This window comes from Aptenodytes patagonicus, chromosome 2 (genome assembly GCF_965638725.1).
Source record: "Aptenodytes patagonicus chromosome 2, bAptPat1.pri.cur, whole genome shotgun sequence".
In the NCBI taxonomy this organism is placed as follows: Eukaryota; Metazoa; Chordata; class Aves; order Sphenisciformes; family Spheniscidae; genus Aptenodytes; species Aptenodytes patagonicus.
The window spans coordinates 96465207-96483755 of NC_134950.1; the positions used below are offsets into that span (position 1 = coordinate 96465207).

General features: G+C 39.3%; 1 protein-coding gene across 2 annotated transcripts in view; it reads left to right on the plus strand.

The window, feature by feature from the left end:
• The window catches only part of CDYL (chromodomain Y like), a 109384-nt gene extending 100128 nt beyond the window's left edge, over nt 1-9256 (plus strand). Inside the window, exons 6-8 of one of the 2 annotated variants that reach the window (XM_076330478.1) lie at nt 2145-2355; nt 7091-7234; nt 8265-9256. In XM_076330478.1, the coding sequence (XP_076186593.1) occupies nt 2145-2355; nt 7091-7234; nt 8265-8423 (514 nt within the window). In that variant the 3' untranslated portion in view covers nt 8424-9256. The remainder of the gene's footprint in view (nt 1-2144; nt 2356-7090; nt 7235-8264) is intronic. The other variant, XM_076330477.1, reaches the window with a different exon arrangement.
• The last annotated feature ends 9293 nt before the right edge of the window (nt 9257-18549 follow it).

Consider the following 18549-nt stretch of genomic DNA (forward strand, 5'->3'; position numbering starts at 1 on the left):
TCTCATATTTCAGCATCTAACAATGAAATGAAAAATCATCTGTCATTCAGAGCAAAGGAGTGCTTTACAAGTGCTGACAACTGTATGTTGTACACTGTATTCTAATCAGAATTTGTCATGTACTTGAAGTAATTATGGACAACTTCTTCATTATATCTAGTAGCTATTAACTGAGAAATGTCTGCACCTCAACTTGGAGGTTTTAGAAGTCTCTACTTGTTCTAATGCATGTGTTACACACACACACGTACGTGTACACACACTTACTTTTTCCTAAGAAGCTCTAGAAAGCATTTACTGTTTGAGAACAGAGAAGCATGTAAGCATCCATGCTCTGTGGGTATTGGAATGAATTGTCATTTTGTGTTGATAATGAGGATGAGAATATGCATTTGTAACTTAATGTCGTAGGTGCTATGCTATTATGACCAACCAAGAGAGGGAGATGAGGAGGGGAAGTTTACAGGTGTGTGATATGTGATAATGGAGCTCTACTATTTATGGCTTGTTCATAATTTAAAAAGGCAGATTTACTTATTAAGAAAAGCTGTCTCCCAAAAGTCCAGAAACACTCCTTAAGGAAACTTATTAATGCTTTGCCCATCTTCACTTATACCTATATACCTTATAACTTCACTTAAAAATATAGATAGATAGATAGATAGATACCTTATACCAATGTCATACATAAACACATGGAAGACCAAGTAGGGCTGTAGCCCAGAGGTGAGGTATGACTACAGCCTCATCTAAGAGAGGGCTGTGAGGCATGTGAATATACCACAAGTGCCATATCAGCTGGTGCTTTTAAGAGGGGCATTAAATCTGCACCTGCCCAATTACTGTGCTTTGTTGGGCTGGGAGAAATGCTAGGCTTTCACAGAATCAGAGAATGGTTGAGGTTGGAAGGAACCTTTGGAGGTCATCTTGTTCAACCTGCTCCTGCTCAAGCAGGGTCATCTAGAGCAGGCTGCCCAAGACCATGTCCAGGCAGGGCTTTTGAATATCTTCAAGGATGGAGAGTCCACAACCTTGCTGGCCACGTGTTCAGTCACCCTGAAAGTGTTTCCTGATGTTCAGAGGGAACTTCCTGTGTTTCAGTTTGTGCCCACTGCCTCTGGTCCTGTCTTTGGGCACCACTGAAAAGACTGCCTCCATCCTCTTTTGCATCCTCCCTTCAGGTACTTATACACATTGAGATCCCCCCCTGAGCCTTCTCCGGGCTGAACAGTCCCAGCTCTCTCAGCCTTTCCTCACATGAGAGATGCTCCGGTCCCTTAGTCATCTCGGTGACCCTTTGCTAGACCATCTTCAGTAGCTCCACATCTCTCTTTCACTGGGGAGCCCGTAACTGGACACCAGTGCTGAGCAGAGGGGAAGGATCACCTCCCGCAACCTGCTAGCAACACTTCTCCTACTGCAGGCCAGGATACCATTAGCTGCCTTTGCCACAAGGGCACATTGCTGGCTCAAGTTCAACTTGGTGTCCACCAGGACCCCTAGGTCTTTTTCCACCAAGCTGCTTTCCAGCTGGGTGGCGCCCAGCATATACTGGTGCATGGGGTTGTTCCTTGCCAGATGCAGGACTTTGCAATTCTCCTTGTTGAATTTCACAAGGTTCTTGTCAGCCCATGTCTCCAGCCTGTCAAGGTCCCTCTGGATGGCAGCATGACCCTCTAGTGTATCAGCCCAGTTTGGTATCATCAGCAAACTTGCTGAGGGTACACTCTGCCCCATCATCCAGATAACGAATGAAGCTGTTGAACAGTACTGGACCCAGCACTGACCCCCTGGGGTGCAATGCTAATTACTGGCCTCCAACTAGACTTCGTGCCACTGATCACCACCCTCTGGGCCAGCCATTCAGACATTTCTCAGTCACCTCACTGTCTGCTCATACATCAACAGCTTGACTATGAGTCTCTTATGTGAGACAGTGCTGAAAGCTTCACTCTGAAATCTAGGTAGACAATATCCACGGCTCTCCCCTCATCCACCAAGCTAACCACCTCATTGTGGAAGGGTATCAGGTTGGTTTTGAAAGCAATGTTACTGTGGAGATGAATTATTACTGAGTTTTCAAGGGCTGGTGTATTTTACTCTCTCTATATATGTAGTGAGTGCATGTTTCTGTTTCTCTTCAGGAATTTTGTGAATACTTTTATTCAGTTTAAGAAGCCTATCATTGTAGCAGTAAATGGCCCAGCCATTGGACTTGGAGCATCTATATTGCCTCTGTGTGACGTGGTTTGGGCTAACGAGAAGGCTTGGTTTCAGACACCATACACTACTTTTGGACAAAGTCCAGATGGATGTTCATCCCTTACATTCCCTCGGATAATGGGCCTGGCTTCTGTAAGTAGCTTGCAGGGTAGGGGCTGACAGCTTCACAATGCAGTTGTGATAACTTATCCAGAGTGATTTCAAGACTTTTTACCTTTGCTGTGTTGTCTTTTCATAAGAGAAAGAAAAAATAAAGAAAACCTTTCATGAGAAAGCAGTATTTATAGCTTCTCTGCTCCGTGCTGTTACAACCTAGTCTTCACCTGCGTGCACAGAACAGAAAGCAGGCACGGGACCTAATCCCATGTCATGGGCGCCCTTAACCCTGATGGTGGCAGAAGGGTTATGTCCTGCATACCAGGACACACCTTCCCTGCTGATGCCTTGTGAGGACCAGCCGCCAGTGTCTTGCATTCAGCACAGCATCAGAGTGTAGCAGAGAATGGGCTGGTCTGCGCTCAGTGTCGTTACACAGCAGAGCACCGTGTCACCAGCTATTAGCAGTCTCATGCTAGTATGCAAAATAAGTAATTCGGCTTTCATGCACTCGTTCTCAAGAAGTCGTGTTGAACTTCCTGGCTTTGCAGATCTCTGCTGATGTTTAACACTAGTGTGTCATGCAAGAAATACTCAGTCCAAATCACCTTTGTGAAGGATGGTTTTTTTTCAGTCTTGCACTTGATTTACAGTATTGCTGGATTGGGGAAAAAAAAAAGTAACACTTCACATTGTTGCTGAAAACATAAGCCCCATGTTACTTAGTACCCCTTTCCTTGCTTTCCAATTAAATGAAAGAATCAAATGTAACAAAAAGCTATTTAAAAATCTTATCTACATTATTTTCATGTTGCATACTATTTTTTTTATGCTGTGTTCTTTGAAAATTCTTAGACCTACGTCCCATTCCAATTTGAAGTTGAACAGTAACAGTATGAAACAAGCGCTTGTAGCTACACCTGTTTTTCCTAAATTACTGTTTATTATAAAAGCCAGTTTTTCCCTGTAGGTATTTATTGATTTAAAAATACAGGTTTTGATATATTAAAAGCATCAGTTTGAACAGATCTAATGACTAATTGTGTGATGTCTGGATTTAGTTATTAGAAGAGAACAGAAAAGGCAACTGAAATAGATTAACAGTTATGAGAGTATCTTTAATATCTTAGCATGTTTCAAACTACTGATTGTTCCTTTCCCTTTTTATTTGGCCATCCGTCCATCCATTCATCCATCCATTCCATCCATCCCTGTCCTTTAGAGACTTGTGGTTTCTTTAGAAGTTGTACAAAAAACAGAAGAAGCTCTTCCCTAGTATGCTCTTTCATGTGTGTTTGTGAATGCCCTCATTTTTAAATATAAAGATTTAAATTGAAAGCTTCCAGTGATAATAATTCCATAATATTCAGTGCAAAAGGGGAAAAAAGTCCACTGTTTTCATGCGGTCCTCGACCCTCTGCATTATAGCAATGTCAGTGCCGTATGGGACAAAGTTGGACTTTAATCAGCAGATTTCATGAAATATATTCAGAATCTGTACTGAAAATTTTGATAAAGTAGCATGCTTTCTATCTATAAAAGGGAGAGAGAAGTCAGCAGAAAGAAGAGATGGTATGGGTGAGATAAGAAACATTTTGGGGAAAAAAGATTAAAATATCATACAAAAGAAAGAATTAAGGCCTCTGTATGCATCATAAAATTTGCTACAAATGTATTAATTGAGGAATATTAGTCCCACCCTTAACTCTTGTAAGTCAGATTCGGTGCCTTCTTTTTATCATCAGCAGTTATGTAAAAATCTTAATTTCCAACAACCTTGCCGTTGATCTTCCCTACGGGGTCAGTCTTGGCTGATGAGCAGGTCTGTCATGGAGGGTTTTTTTCACGGAACATGTTCGACAGAGGTCATTATTACAGGAAATCTGAAACCCAGACCTTAGGTTTCAAAACTGATGCTGTATTGGTAATACCAAGAATTTTAGAAGGTTTCTTAAACTTGGCTTTTGAGTTTTGAAAATAATTTATAATAGAGATTAAGGTGATGTCTCTTTGGGGAGATACGTTATTGTGCGTCTGCTGTGGAGCTCTTGGTCTGGTTTTCTGGTCCTGAGTATAAAGCACAGGAGCTGCGTGATCAAGCTCCAGGCACTGGGTTTCCCTGTCGGTCTCCAGCATGCTTGGCGGTTATTTCTTATGCTTTTCTGTCAGTCATGAGGGATACACATTTCCATAGTGCCTGTAGTCCACATCACAGCCAGGGTCTCGGGCGTTACAGAGACCAGCTGCCTCCTGATCATAGTGCAAGAGAGCTGAGATGCTCCATGGCAGCTAGTGCCTGTGGGCTTGCACGGAAGGTCCCTTGTGAGCCTCAAAGCGCTCGCTGTAAAAAGAGAGACCAGAGGGTGTCCCAGTGAAGTTCCTCTGTGGAAGGAGAAAGGCAGACTGAGTAGAAAATGAAGGTTGTTAATGAGAATCTTATATTAATGAAATATTTTTATCATCTTCATTTCTGTTGCTGTATTATATTCCTTGGAAAGTAACCACCAGCGTGTTAATTTTCACAGCGGATAGAAGGCATGTTTATATGATTAAAACTTGTTTAGCAGTGGGTCTCCGGCATATGTTGTGTATAGATCAAAAGTTAAGATGCCAGAGCAAAACATTTCCCTTCAAAACCCGTCAGCTGAGAACGCTAATGGGAGCGCTCATTTCATGTGAGGTTTTCTGCTAATGCTGTGTTACAGCTGGCAGAAATAAGATAACTGCACCATTATCACTTGTGGATTTTCATGTTCAGGAGAACTCAGCAGTTGCTACTGAGTTTTAGGAGGAAAAAAAAAAACCAAACAAAACTATTAAGGCTTTCTAGCATTCCCTTTTTATCCTTGTTACCACAGATACATGTGAAGAATGTTATGTAGACCTGACCAGCCGTCTTAAATTTCTGACTTTCCTAACTCCCAGTTAGATTGACTTCACATTTTGATCTTTGATATAAATGTTAAGTATCTCTTACAATTATTCTGGAAGAAATTTTTTTCCGTATCTCCTTAGGAAAATGATTCCTGTTTTTAGACAAACTTGTGTATATCACTGGTTTTTGGCTAGTGTTTCAGGTTAGTATTATTCACATATAATCTGGAAAATTAGAAAGTACAGTTGTGATAGTTAATGAACCTTGTATATTTGATTTTGCTTTCACAGAAGGTAGAACTATAGGGGTACATAATTTGTACCTTTAGTTTGAGGCTTGTTTTTTTTTTTTTTAAACTAATATATCGGAGTCACAACTTTCCATATTAACTCATGAGAGATGTGCTGATGATAACTTTTATGTAAAAGAACCTAGGAAACATCTTTTTTTACATGCCTAATGGACTGGATGTCAGCAACCAAACTGCCAGTAGAACCCAGACCTTGTATTTCATCACAAAGGGGCAAGTAATAGACCTCTGAGTTTTCAAATTTCTTCATATGTAAAATGGCAATACTAGGAACATTACCTACAGTAATTAGATAACTTGAGGTCCTTGACTGAAAGTTGCTGTAATAATTACTACATTTCCAGTATTAGAAAACATTAAAAAACCTCAGAATTTTGTCCTCAGAAATGCTACACCTGTCAGGTTTGGGTGTTTTATAACAGCCTTATTTCCCATATTTCAAGAGTCCAGTGATGGCTTTGTCGTATTTTCAATGTAAATTAGTCATTAAGAAACAGTAAAACTGATTATTTTTTTTGAGGTTGACAATTACTCTGACTTTTTAATCTTCACTGGCTGTTTCCATGCAGATGTCACCGCAAACAACAATTTTAACTATATAAGAAACTTCACTAAAGGTAGAATTAAAGCATAAGCGTAAATGGTTGTAGGATGAAGCTTTAATGGGGAAGCTGATAAATAGTGAAGTGTATGATAATTACAAATCAAAAAGATTTACAGAACTAGAGATCACCTTAACGCATAGAATGTAGTACTCTGTTCTGTACCTTTAAACTATGTACAAGATCTTTTAAATACTGGGTTTTTTTAATAAGACTGATAAATCAGCTTTTGAAAGGATTTATCAGTTCAATATTGAACTCCTGAATAAAATGGGAATGTTTATTTTCTTGAATTTGGTCAGAAACTTGAATACATCCTGCTCATTTCAGTGGGCTTTGGAGGTCACATTCTAAGATGATCCAGCTATTTAAGTGTTGCATCATAAATGAAATACTGCTGAAGACTTTGGAGAAGTGCTGAAAATAAACCATATATTTTAGGTTTCAAACATTTTTCAGTACTAAAAAACATCTTAGTTGCAAAATATTTAACTGTTCTTTTCTACCAAGACTGGCAGTTCCCAGGAGATCTACTACCAAAACTGGGTTATCTTTTATAATTTACAGATAATGTAGACTTTTAGCAAATATTTCATTGCTGCAACTAACATTATAATAAAGGGCAAGCTGATGTATTTCACTGCCGTTTTACAGATCTGCCAAGCATTATAACCTATTACCACATATACAGTTAATCAAGTCAGCAATACTGCAAGAAAGCTAGAGCTAATGAACATTCATGTATGGGCAATGACAAAAGACATTTTCACGTTTAACCTCTATTTTTATAACTACTGACGTAGTATAGTCAACAACACCGACCAGCTATCTGTAGGCAAGCCTTTATTAATTAAAAGTTGGAAGAGCTGTAATAAGACTATTTCAAATAGTGCAGGCATTTTCCTTATTTGTTTCGAACACTTTTCCTTTAATGAGTTTTGTCTCATTACATTTCATACCAGAAGTAACTTTTTATCCCTTCAGGCCAATGAAATGTTGTTCAGTGGAAGGAAGTTGACCGCGCAGGAAGCTTGTGCCAAAGGACTCGTCTCTCAAGTGTTTTGGCCGGGAACATTCACACAAGAAGTAATGGTTCGAATTAAGGAACTTGTCACTTGTAATTCAGTTGTAAGTTTCCTTTATTTTCTTACAATACATTTTTATGATTAGATCAATAAGAATTAATCCAAGTATTATTAGAAAACATCATTATGTCCTTTTAAAAAAGATTATTTTCATGAAACAAGGACGGATTTTAGTATAGCAATGTCTTTTAACACATTCTTATGTATCTCTTTGCTGGGTTTTTGAGGATTTTTTTTTTTTGAGTTTGTATCTGACTCTTCTTTATCATATGTCATAGTACATTGTGGCTAAGAACATTAAACCAGCATTGGTCTCTTTACAATATATTTTGGTTTTAACATAGTTGCATAAGTCCAACTTTATTCTAATCACCAGTGTAAACAGTTGCCCTAAGAACTGCACAGAAACACAGGAATCTTGAGTTACCTTGAGTTGTAATTTAAATTACCAAGGAAATAAATGCAGTCTTTGATATTATGTTGAACTTAGTTTTATGAGTAATGCCTAGTGCATTCGTGGCTGTGTGTGCTACTGGCAGTTGCAGAAGATAGCTAAAACTACAAATATTTGATGCTTTCTCATGAGAAGAGACGCAGTACAAATTAACTGTTCTGTGCGTTAGAAATTTTGGATTTTGAAACAGATTAATAGTTTTCTAAATGTAAAAGCAAATGAGATTTTTTCAGTCTATTTTAAATGCTCAAGAGATTCAAGGTCTGCCTGGTTATTAGAGCGGTTCTGGATAATAGTGTTATGATTAGCCTTCACAAAATGGAGTTAGTTTTCTCTATCGGCATAAAACCATATATATTCATAGTTATGATTTTGATTTTCATTATTTCCACATTTTTGTGCACTTGTAAATTGTGCTGGTATTGGGTAAAGGAAATCCTGTGTGATGCTATGAGAGACTCTATGAGAAATGTTTCTTAGGGTCGTAGTATGTCCATGAACTGATAAGCTTAAGTTCATAATCAACTTACAGGTTTATATGGACAAATTCTGAAGTGCACGTGTTGCTCAGTTCTCATGTAATACTAACTCAACTCCCTTTTTCTTTTTTTTGGCCTAGGTACTTGAAGAATCTAAAGCTTTAGTACGTAATATCATGAAGGTGGACTTGGAACAAGCAAATGAAAAGGAGTGTGAAGTTTTGAAGAAAATCTGGGGCTCAGCACAAGGGATGGACTCAATGTTAAAATATCTGCAGAAGAAAATTGATGAGTTCTGATGAGATGCCCATTGACACTGGAATTGTATTTCTTGGACATCAGGGCAAACAAAATATGCCCATTTAAAAAACCTATATAAACTCAGCCCTTGCTCATCTTGGGAACAGGAGTGGACTCCCCCCTCCCCTTTTATTGTCAAGGGGTTTAAAAGTACTGTATCACTTAAATTTGAACAAAACTCCTTTCTCCTTGATTGTTACATATAGATATATATATACACACACACAAGTGTATGTGTGTGCATATATATGTCTTTATATATATAATGTAATATGTGTGTGAGAGTGTGTATGTAGACATACACACACAAGCTAAAAAAAAAAGAGTGCACTACCAAACATCTCTTTAAAGGCTCTAGTTTTTGTTATCTTTGGCTAGTACTGTATCAAATAGAGAATGGATTAAAAAGTGAATGGTGTTGCATTACTTTCTGTGTGGCAGGGAAGTCTGGAATAATGCTTTTCTTTTTCATTAGAAAACAGAATTGAAACGGGTATTAGCCAGCCCTTACTTTCACTGCCCAACGAGTCAGCTAAGATACAAGGCATTGTCCCAGAAGAAGGTTGAAATACCTCAAGTAATGGAACATTCTAAAATTTGGGGGAATTAAACCCTATTAAGATTAAATCACAAATATCCCCAAAAAGAGAGTGTGCTCAGGATTAATGCTAAGAAAACACTCTGTCCTTTTTTGGGGGGAGGTATAGAGGGGTAGAAAGAAGGGGGCAAGAATATATTTAATTCTTACCCAGATAGCATGAAGAAACCACTGTCTCTTGGGGAAGGGGAATGAGGGGAAGTGGGAGGGAAATGAAAGGGGGAAGAAAAAAACAAAAAAAAGCTTGTTTTGCAGTATTAGTGAATCACTGAATATCTTATGTATGAATATCCTAAGTTATAAGTTACTTTTAGTGGGTTTTTAAATAGTCTCTCTGGGTTTGTTTTTTTGTTTGTTTGTTTTTTTTTTTTTTAAATAACTACATAAGTGCTTCTGTTGCTGGGTGAGAATACTACTTTATATACAGTTTGGGTTCTGTTTTTGGTTCTTTTTTTCCTATTTGCTGGTTTAATTGATGTATTACACCAAAAATGCATTTTATGTTCATAAATTTTAGGTTCACTTAGAATATATTATTTAATAAGTTAAAATTCTTTGGCACACTATTAAGTAAAAAAAAAAACTCCTTTAAAAAAAACTACCTTATATTAGATGTTTAATGTTCTTTGTCTATGCTTTTTTATTATTTTAAATATACACTATATACAGTATGGTGTAAAAGAGTGCCCTGTGTAAATAGACCTATTTTGCATTCCTTTCAGGAGTGGTTATTAATTCCTGACTGCAGATATCTATTATTACTTGGGTATCTGTGCTTGCAATCTTATTGAATGTATTATGAAGAATGAAAAAGAAATCAAACCTTATTTTTGTACAGTTTTGAAGTTTTTACTTGGAACTGACCCACCTCCCCTTCCCAGTGGAGAGCTGTACAGTGTGTAAATCTGCCTTTACCTTGGATTGGTACAGTATTTTTGCATCTGTGGGACCTACTTTTTTGTTCTAGTAGTTTGAACTATATATAAACTGTACAATCTGTAAAGTTTTTATAGAATAAATATTCAGCTGTGAAAACTGGTTAAATAAAACTAATATTTCTTAACACATTTTAAATGTGGTTCTCATAGTTGTCTCTTTCAAAGACATTTCAGTTCTGATTTTAAAGTAGGCATTGCTGAAACAAATCTTGCACATTAAAGACTTCAATATTTATGTTTTGTTTTGTTAAACTTACTTATATAAGCTCTCAACGATTTCCTTCAAATAAGAAGGTGAAAATTAATTTACTGTTGTAAACTACATAGAAGATATCTCTTAGAGGAGGTAGATGGGGGAAGATGACATATAGGAAGTCATTCTACTCAATTATTTTGTTACAGTTCTAAAAGAACAGTAAATGTTTCTTTGCAATCATCTCTTAAAAATGGGTCATTTTCCCTACAATGCTGTGCTAAAGTGAGAATTCCTGAGTTGAATTTGATTTTATTGAAAGGGAGAAGGAAAGATACCTTACCTACAGTTCTGTAATGTTAAACCTTTTGGAGTTTGACTCAAAGATCCCTTTTCTGGCAGCTTGTAAGAAGCATTTGGGCATAGATTGCATCTATTTCAGCTGGAAGATTTATGCTTTCCTTAAACATGAAAGAACTTCACCTATAACAAAAGACTGGATCTAGAGATATTTAGAAGAATTAAATCAGTTGAAGGTGCAGGCAATTCAACTGGAAAAATGCTTCATTTTTTTGTGTTACTATCAGTCAGGCCGTTATGCTGCCTACAATTTGCATATTAAGATGTGAACAACTTGGTGACCAGGTAAATTCCTGTCTTTGACTGGAAAAAGTCCTTAGTTCAGACCAATTCATATGCACTGTCAGCGTCACTGGGCAATTGCCCTACCTTTATATTAGAAGCAGTAACTAACTTTACACTATTAACAAATTATCTCTCATTCATAAATAATGTACACATTTTGTCTATATACTGGACTTAGAGGGATACTGTCCAGTTCTTTTCAGTGTGGGTCACTAAATACCTTTTGAAGTGTGTGAAAGTTATAGTTCACTCTGGTTTAGTCTTTGTAAAACCATAATAGAACAAAGACAGAAAAATTAGACTTCTAATAGCAAGCAAGAAGGCCTGAGATATAAAAACTGACTTAAGACTTTTAAAATGAGTGTTTTCAAGGCTTTCTTCACAGAAGACACAGGTCTTTGCCTAGCCTGGTTCATTGCTGATGCTTGTATTGTTCTACATAAATTTGCAGTACTGCATAGCTAAACTAATGTACTTGGAACTGTTTGAAAGCCACCTGTGTACATTTAGCCACACTTTCTGCTGATATGTTAGTTTGAGCAAAAATAGAAAGCAGAGCAAGGTGTTTAGCTCCGGGTAAGCTAATTTACAACAAAGGTATTTTGGGGTAATCCTGAAGATCTGAACTCACCTATAGGTCTTTTCCTTGTTCAACCTTCCTAATTTGCATGAATCTAGGATTTGAAGCACTTCCCTTCAGTGAGTCGTGCACTGGATTGCCAACATTGCTAAGAGGCATCTCTGTGCTTCAGAAGCTGCACCATTATCACTCTGAAAACAAGGTTCAGGGGAATTAAATCATCTTTTTAGGTTAGATTCATCTTAAAGTCAGGCATACTTGAAAGGAATAGAAAAAACACATAATGCTGAGCTATATAAACTGCTTAACTTTACACTGATATATTTCATGCTTTACCCAAACAGTGAATAAAATAGGACTGCAGACATCTAGGGAATGAGGCAGCAAACAAAACATTTTTGGCCAAGTGGACAGGAGAGACTTTCTTAAATAAATGGAGCCTGTGCTCTACCTAGATTTGTTGGTGGAAGTTGAGGCACTTCACATATTCATCTGGGACATGACAAGTATGCTTCTGAAGAGAGTAGGAAGGAGGAGATACCTCAAGTCAATTAGTTTGCCATATGATTTTCCATCCTAAGGAACTGCCAGCAGCTGTCAACACACAGGCTATCTTACAGAGCTGTAGCAGAGGCTGAGTTGGCAACCTGAAGTCATGCAGCATGGGAGCTCAGTTATACTGAAGGTGGCACACAGGCGAATTTTCCTTTCCAAGGGAAGAAGCATCAGGAGGAGAGCCCCGGTACAGCACAAGATCACCATGGTCCCGTTCTGTACGGCCCCTCAGATTTCTCTAGAAAATACTTCACTCACAAGTGTCTGCATTTTTTTTTCCTTACTCATGAGGGACATGATTGGCAGATTAAGTCATGCACCAGACTTACTAACAAACAAAAACCAAATATGATTACCTCATGAGGTACTCACAGGATGAAGAGTGTTTTGATGTGCAAAGATTTTGAAGTGCAATACAAAATGAGAAGATGGTGATGAAGTTCTTTTGGTCCTCCTCATCCCTCCTGCACAGGGCAAAATACAACAAATAAGGGGAATTAGAAACCACCAAAAACAGCAGGTAAGAAGTCAAAGGAGCTGCAGGATGAAATAAAGGAATGGCAGTTATTCTCCCTTAAGTCCCCATTCTTATCACTCTCAATGCTGGAAGAGATACAATTGACAAGAACACCAGGTGGACATACATATACCTGTTCCATACAGCAGTGTGGAGTACATTATCAGTACCTATGCCTAAACTCAGGCAGACTACGAGCCTCACATTTGCAGGCCCTGGTCCTCGGGGGGGACTTAAACCACCCTGATGTCTCCTGGAGGGACAACACAGAGAAGAGAAGGCTTGGGAGGAATCTCATCAATGTACATAAATACCTGGAGGGAGGGTACAAAGAGGATGGAGCCAGGCCCTTTCCATTGGTGCCCAGAGACAGGACCAGAGGCAGTGGGCACAAACTGAAACACAGGAGGTTCCCTCTGAACATCAGGAAACACTTTCTTCCTGTGGGGGTGACTGAGGACTGGCACAGGTTGCCCAAGGAGGCTGCAGAGTCTCCCTCCTTGGAGATACTCAAAAGCCATATGGACATGGTCCTGGGCAACCAGCTCTAGGTGGCCCTGCGTGAGTGGCAGTGGGTGGGACCAGATGACCTCCAGAGGTCCCATCCAACCTCAACCAGTCTGTGGAGAAAAAAAAAAAAAACAAACCACTTGCATTCATTTTCCAACTATCCAGTCATCGTCCACCGAACAACCTCTATGGCTAGAACTGCAGGTTCATCAGGCTCTGCAACACTACATGCTTTAGTCTTTGAGAACCCAACATCTTGTGCTGGATAATACCAAATCACCCAGAACAAAGGTAAGTACAGATCAACTCACGTGTTTCAGGTAAGACAGGGATCATCCTTTACCCTGTCTGTTAAAAAGCATAAAGATAGTTGTTTGTTCAAAGAAAAAGAATTTATTTGTTTCTTCGAGGATAAACAGGATTGCAATACTTAACCAAAACAAATGCATGCCTTTTACAGTACCTGAAACATTACTTTGGCCTCAGCAGCTCCTTGAAATCTTGCATTTTTTCCAAGATCTGTCTCTATCAATCAAGCTGAACAGTAATCCAGCCACTGGCAGTCACACTGAAATGTGACCGCGTGGGCTACTCAAGAAGACAGCACATAGTGTGAGTCTTTAGGTCCAATGTAACCCATTTTTACTATGTATGTCCTCTGAATATAACTTACTAAACACACACTATAGAACAACTATGTAACTGCAGGGTGAGAAGTCAACTCATAATGCTGTAATAAACCAGTATTTCCTAGATGTTGCTTTCCAAGACTCATTCATTATAACCCTTTACTTCCAGCAAAACGTTCTGACTGCTAGACAAAACCCCGAATATAAACAATCTTCAAAGTCCTGCTTGTCTTCCCTGCCTCCCCCTTATTAATTAATTTTCACTAAATTCATTGTACCACCTGTCTCAGTAGGAAAAGGCACTCACTGAGGTGACCCTCAAAGTCACCCCAATCATGTGCTGGGTGAACAGGCTGCTGCCAGTAGCAACTTCTGTGAAATGCAGATGCTGCTCCTTACAAATACAATGTTTTTGGAATTCACTGAGCTTGTCAAGTTGGACTGGGATCTTTAATCAAACAGTATTATTAAAAAACCAAAACAAATCTAAAATCACCTGCTAAGCCAGGAGTAACTGAGACACACTTCTACAGAAATCATGCTTGCACTACATGATGTAAAGTAATAATGACAAAATAATAACATAGTTTTCTTTCCATGTTCAAATGTCAAAAGACAGACACATCCCCATATTTTTCCCCTTCCTTCTCTCCACCACGCCCACCCCCTCACAGGCTTTACGCTCAGAAAGAGTGGTGGGGATTTCAGCTGGAAACCTGATAAACCCTGAACTTACGTGCTGGAAGAATTATTTTGGATGCTAAATAACAGTTAACAAAATTAAAACAATGCAAAGCTGGGAGTTTTTAAACGGGATGACCCCTTGGATCAAGGCAATCAAAATAAGAAAGCAAAGGGAAGCCACCTTGTCCACTAGGAGTTTTTCTGCTTGCTTCTTGGTAGGCTTCTCAAGACCAATCGTATCAAAATAGGAGTCTGCAAACTTAACTTTGTGATCTCAAGAGCTGGGCTGTAACATCCACAGAAGTATTTGTGAAGCCAGCATTATATCGTGTCTAGGAATAATTGAAGTTACACTTTCATTTTTGAATGTTTCTGAAGGAACTACATGTTCATTCATGCTGACAGAAAGTTGTATTCTGGATAGAAATGATACAAGTCCGTGCATCTAAGGGAAGGGAAAGAAAAAAGTCAGGTCTTGACATCAATTTTCTTGAAGCAAAATAAACCACAACAGCCAGTCTGATGGAGGAACCAGGGGCAACAACTCCACAATCTTTTGGACATTTTGGACAATCTATTTCAGCTCATGAGAACAGATTTTTTTTCCCCTAGAATCATAAGCATCTGAAGTTGTTGATATTAGTCTGTGGGGCAAGAGAATTATTTCTAATTCCTTCAACGGAAGATCTTTGCAAATTGTTAGTCCTAATGATGTAAAGCAGGAAATTTGGAGACCTTACATAGCCAGCTCTGAAGTAGGATAAACACTTATAAAATAATTCAGATCCCCGATGCTTCTGGAAGGTCCTGGCACAAGAAGATAGGCTATTGCACTTAATCCTTAAAAAGATGCAGCCCCAAGGTCTACAGTTCAGGTTCCCCTACAATGGATACCCCCAGCATCACCACCAACCATTCAGACGAGGACAACAGTAGTTTTTCACATTCACTCAATTCTTTTATATTCTGCTACAGATTTAGATATTGTGGCTCAGCAAATAGATTTTTCACAGACATTAAACAGTTTAAACACAATTGGTTGAAAACAGTTTTCAATGAAAAATAAGTGGTAAGCACACAAGAATGTTATTAATGAGATACCTCAAAACCTGAAAACGTGAGGAGTTTCTGGAAATCTCTGGTTAGCCTATATTAAAATGCCATTCAGTTCCCTCACTACACTTCCTAACAGCAGGACAGGTCCACCCAATGCTTGTGTGGCAAGTTAATGCTTTGGGAGCGAAACTTGCTGAACAAGAGATGTGGCGCATCTGCCTCTAGACAGTTCTTGACACAGAGGCATTAAAACTGCAATTTTGCCACTGAACCGGTTATCACTGATTCTCAGCGTGTCACTTAAGATCTCTCTTCTTCAATTCCCCCTCTGGTAAATTGGATTTGATTACTGAACTTTCAAAACCAAGTAAGTAATACACCAGTCTGTAACACTAATATATATATATATCAAATAAACAAATAAGCCATATAAAAATTGTCCAGAAGTTCCTGGACCTCCTGAGGGGTTGGTTGGCTGAAAATAAATGTAATTTTGCCAGTGTCTAGAAAAAGACATACACAGAGTCCATGACTTTACATTCCGAGACTTCAGAAATCCTCAGCAGAGTTTTGTACCCCAAGAAGTTGGTTTGAACCAACTTTCCACCATTCCCTGGTGGAAAATTTCTGGCCAGCAATCCACAATAACCTGACACGCCATCATTATTTCCCCATCTCTGACATTCCTAGTGCTCCTCTTAGTTCATACTGATGAAAAGCAACTGTAACCTGAGAAGAGCTCCAGCACTAACAGCAAGGAGCCACGGCATGTTCCCCAGAAACATGTTATCACTGAAGACACAGCAGCCCAGCAGTACAAGGCACAGGTGAGATAAGCACTGCATTTTCTCTCTCAGACCACTGCCTCATCACAAACTGAAACCACTTGCACGGACAAAGGAGAATCAGAGCATCCCACCCAGAATCTATATGAAACGCACGAAAGAGAGGCACAGCTCCTCTGCAAGGATGACAGCTGAGATTAAGGATCTTTTACATCTGTTTTTCCTATCGTGCACAACAGGAGCTCTGTTCGAAAAGCTGCGCAAAAGCATCCATGTGCCATGCCTGGACTGCTGCCATACTTGACCCTGCAAATCACTGATGGTAAAACAGCAGAGCACAACATTGCTAAGATTACAGACGTGCCCAGTTTCCCCACTAGATCAACACACTATCACCACCTCGCAGGCTTTCTCATGAAGGAAGCTGCGATTCCAGCTCATACCAGCAACGTGAAACTGCACCCTCCAGTATGCTCTCCCTGATAACTAAAGCCATCCGCATCTACATCTAGCCAAAGCAGCAGACTGGGAAGAGTTGGAAAGGAGTTATTTAGGAGCCTGACAGAAGCAGTGGCTTATTCCTCCTGGAGGCTGTGAGGCCAGAGGCAACAGCACAGTAAACACCATGTTACCCGAGGGCCTTCAAACCAATACTTGCAGTCCAAAAGCTGCTAGGTGGCCAGCACCTGGTGCCAGTTCTTTCTTTTTGATTCGTGTTTTGTGGAGGGGCATCAAAATACTTCAAAAGCGTTCACCGACCAACTGCTGGCAACTGCCACAGAAACAGTGTGGCCATAAATGAGGAACGATGCAAATGCCAAAGCCTCTCAGCCTTCAAATTAGACGTAGATTTAGAAATTCTGTGTTAAACCATAAAATTAAAAAACCTGTGGGTCTCCCAGCAGCAAGACCTGGCTTTGTTGGTTGGGGCCAGCAGGGATTTGATCCCGAGGAGCGACACTCCTGCTTGTTGCTGCCTCTGGAAGGATTACATTTGTCAGAGAGCCGGAGAGCCTCTGCAACTCTGCATCTCTGTGGGAACCCCTAAGGGGAAAATTAGGGTCTCCTCAGAACTGACAGGAAAATTTAAGACTTCCTCGAAGAAGAAAAGAAGCAAGGCAGAAGAAATCTGAGGGAAGAAGTGGAACTATTCCTAACAATCATGATAATTGCAGTTTTGTAAGTTAGGCTGGCTAGGTGCCCAGAATGGGTAAACAACCCCAAACCAGTTTAACTGCCAAGCATATTACAGTTTGCACAGCCCTGGAGCAAAGCAAAATGACCTCCAACTTTTCAAAAATCTCAGCTACAGATTTTCCCCCATCCCTACTTTTTCATTTGTTTAAATTAGTAAAGCTATGCTCTAAGATAGTGGTGAAGTTTGATATCTGACAGTAACTATGAGGTTTAGACACATAGCTGTCAGTAAAAGCAAATGGGAAATAAATTTTGCTTAGATCTAAATTTAAAAATCCCTTATTTAAAATATATTTATGATACATAAGCAGCTGATTGTACACACACAACGCATAACGTGAGGTCTTTACATGTATATTCTGCATGGACAGCTTACCCGATAAGTTTACAAGGTTTTGTCCATCGTAAGAGTTTTAACCACATTTTTTCAGTAACTTTTCTTTTTTTTTTTTAAATATGTTTTACCAACAAGTCACCCAATTACCTTTGTATCAAGACAACTTTAAACTCAATTTTATCCCCCCGTCACACTGACCTAACATTGTTGCAGGAAAATTTCTGAATTCAACGCTTGTGAAGATCAGAAGTGTTCATAAAACTACAAAACAGGGCTTCAGGAGCTTCACGGTAAAGATTCTTGGTCCTTGGTCCAAGATTATATATGATGGGGTAACTTTCACAAGCAATTCTAGGAACTCTGGAGGTAGATATCAGGCATCCGCCTTGATGTCCTCTGTTGTAAACAAAAAAATTGATTTTCTTTTTAAACAGAAGATGGAACAGTACAATGATTTTGCTCTGTTATTTGACTGGCACAGGCTTTTCCAGCCTAGAAAGAGTTAATCTGAATAGTAGTTTTCTTTCTTTAGCAGGAACTACGCAACCCCTGATCAAATCGTATAGAAATACAAAATTATAAAAAATGGTGTCCCTCAGGTTTATTGAGGGAAGGGGCAGGACCCACATGAAACAGGAGCCCCTGAAAGGCTGTGCACTATGTCCTTCCCTGTCGTTCGGATCAGTACTGTATCCAGCCACATATTTAACACCCTTCATCCCTCTCTGCTGTGTTGCCTTTATCTGACAGCAACCTTGAAGCAGAACTTTACTGATGCTCAGAATAGCTTTTGACAAGGACATGTAAAATCATTCACCATCTGAAGAGGTCAGCAATACCTGTAAAAGGAACACAGGGGTGCTGGAGGAAGCCTGGCACCCTCCTAGCTTGACCTACCCGG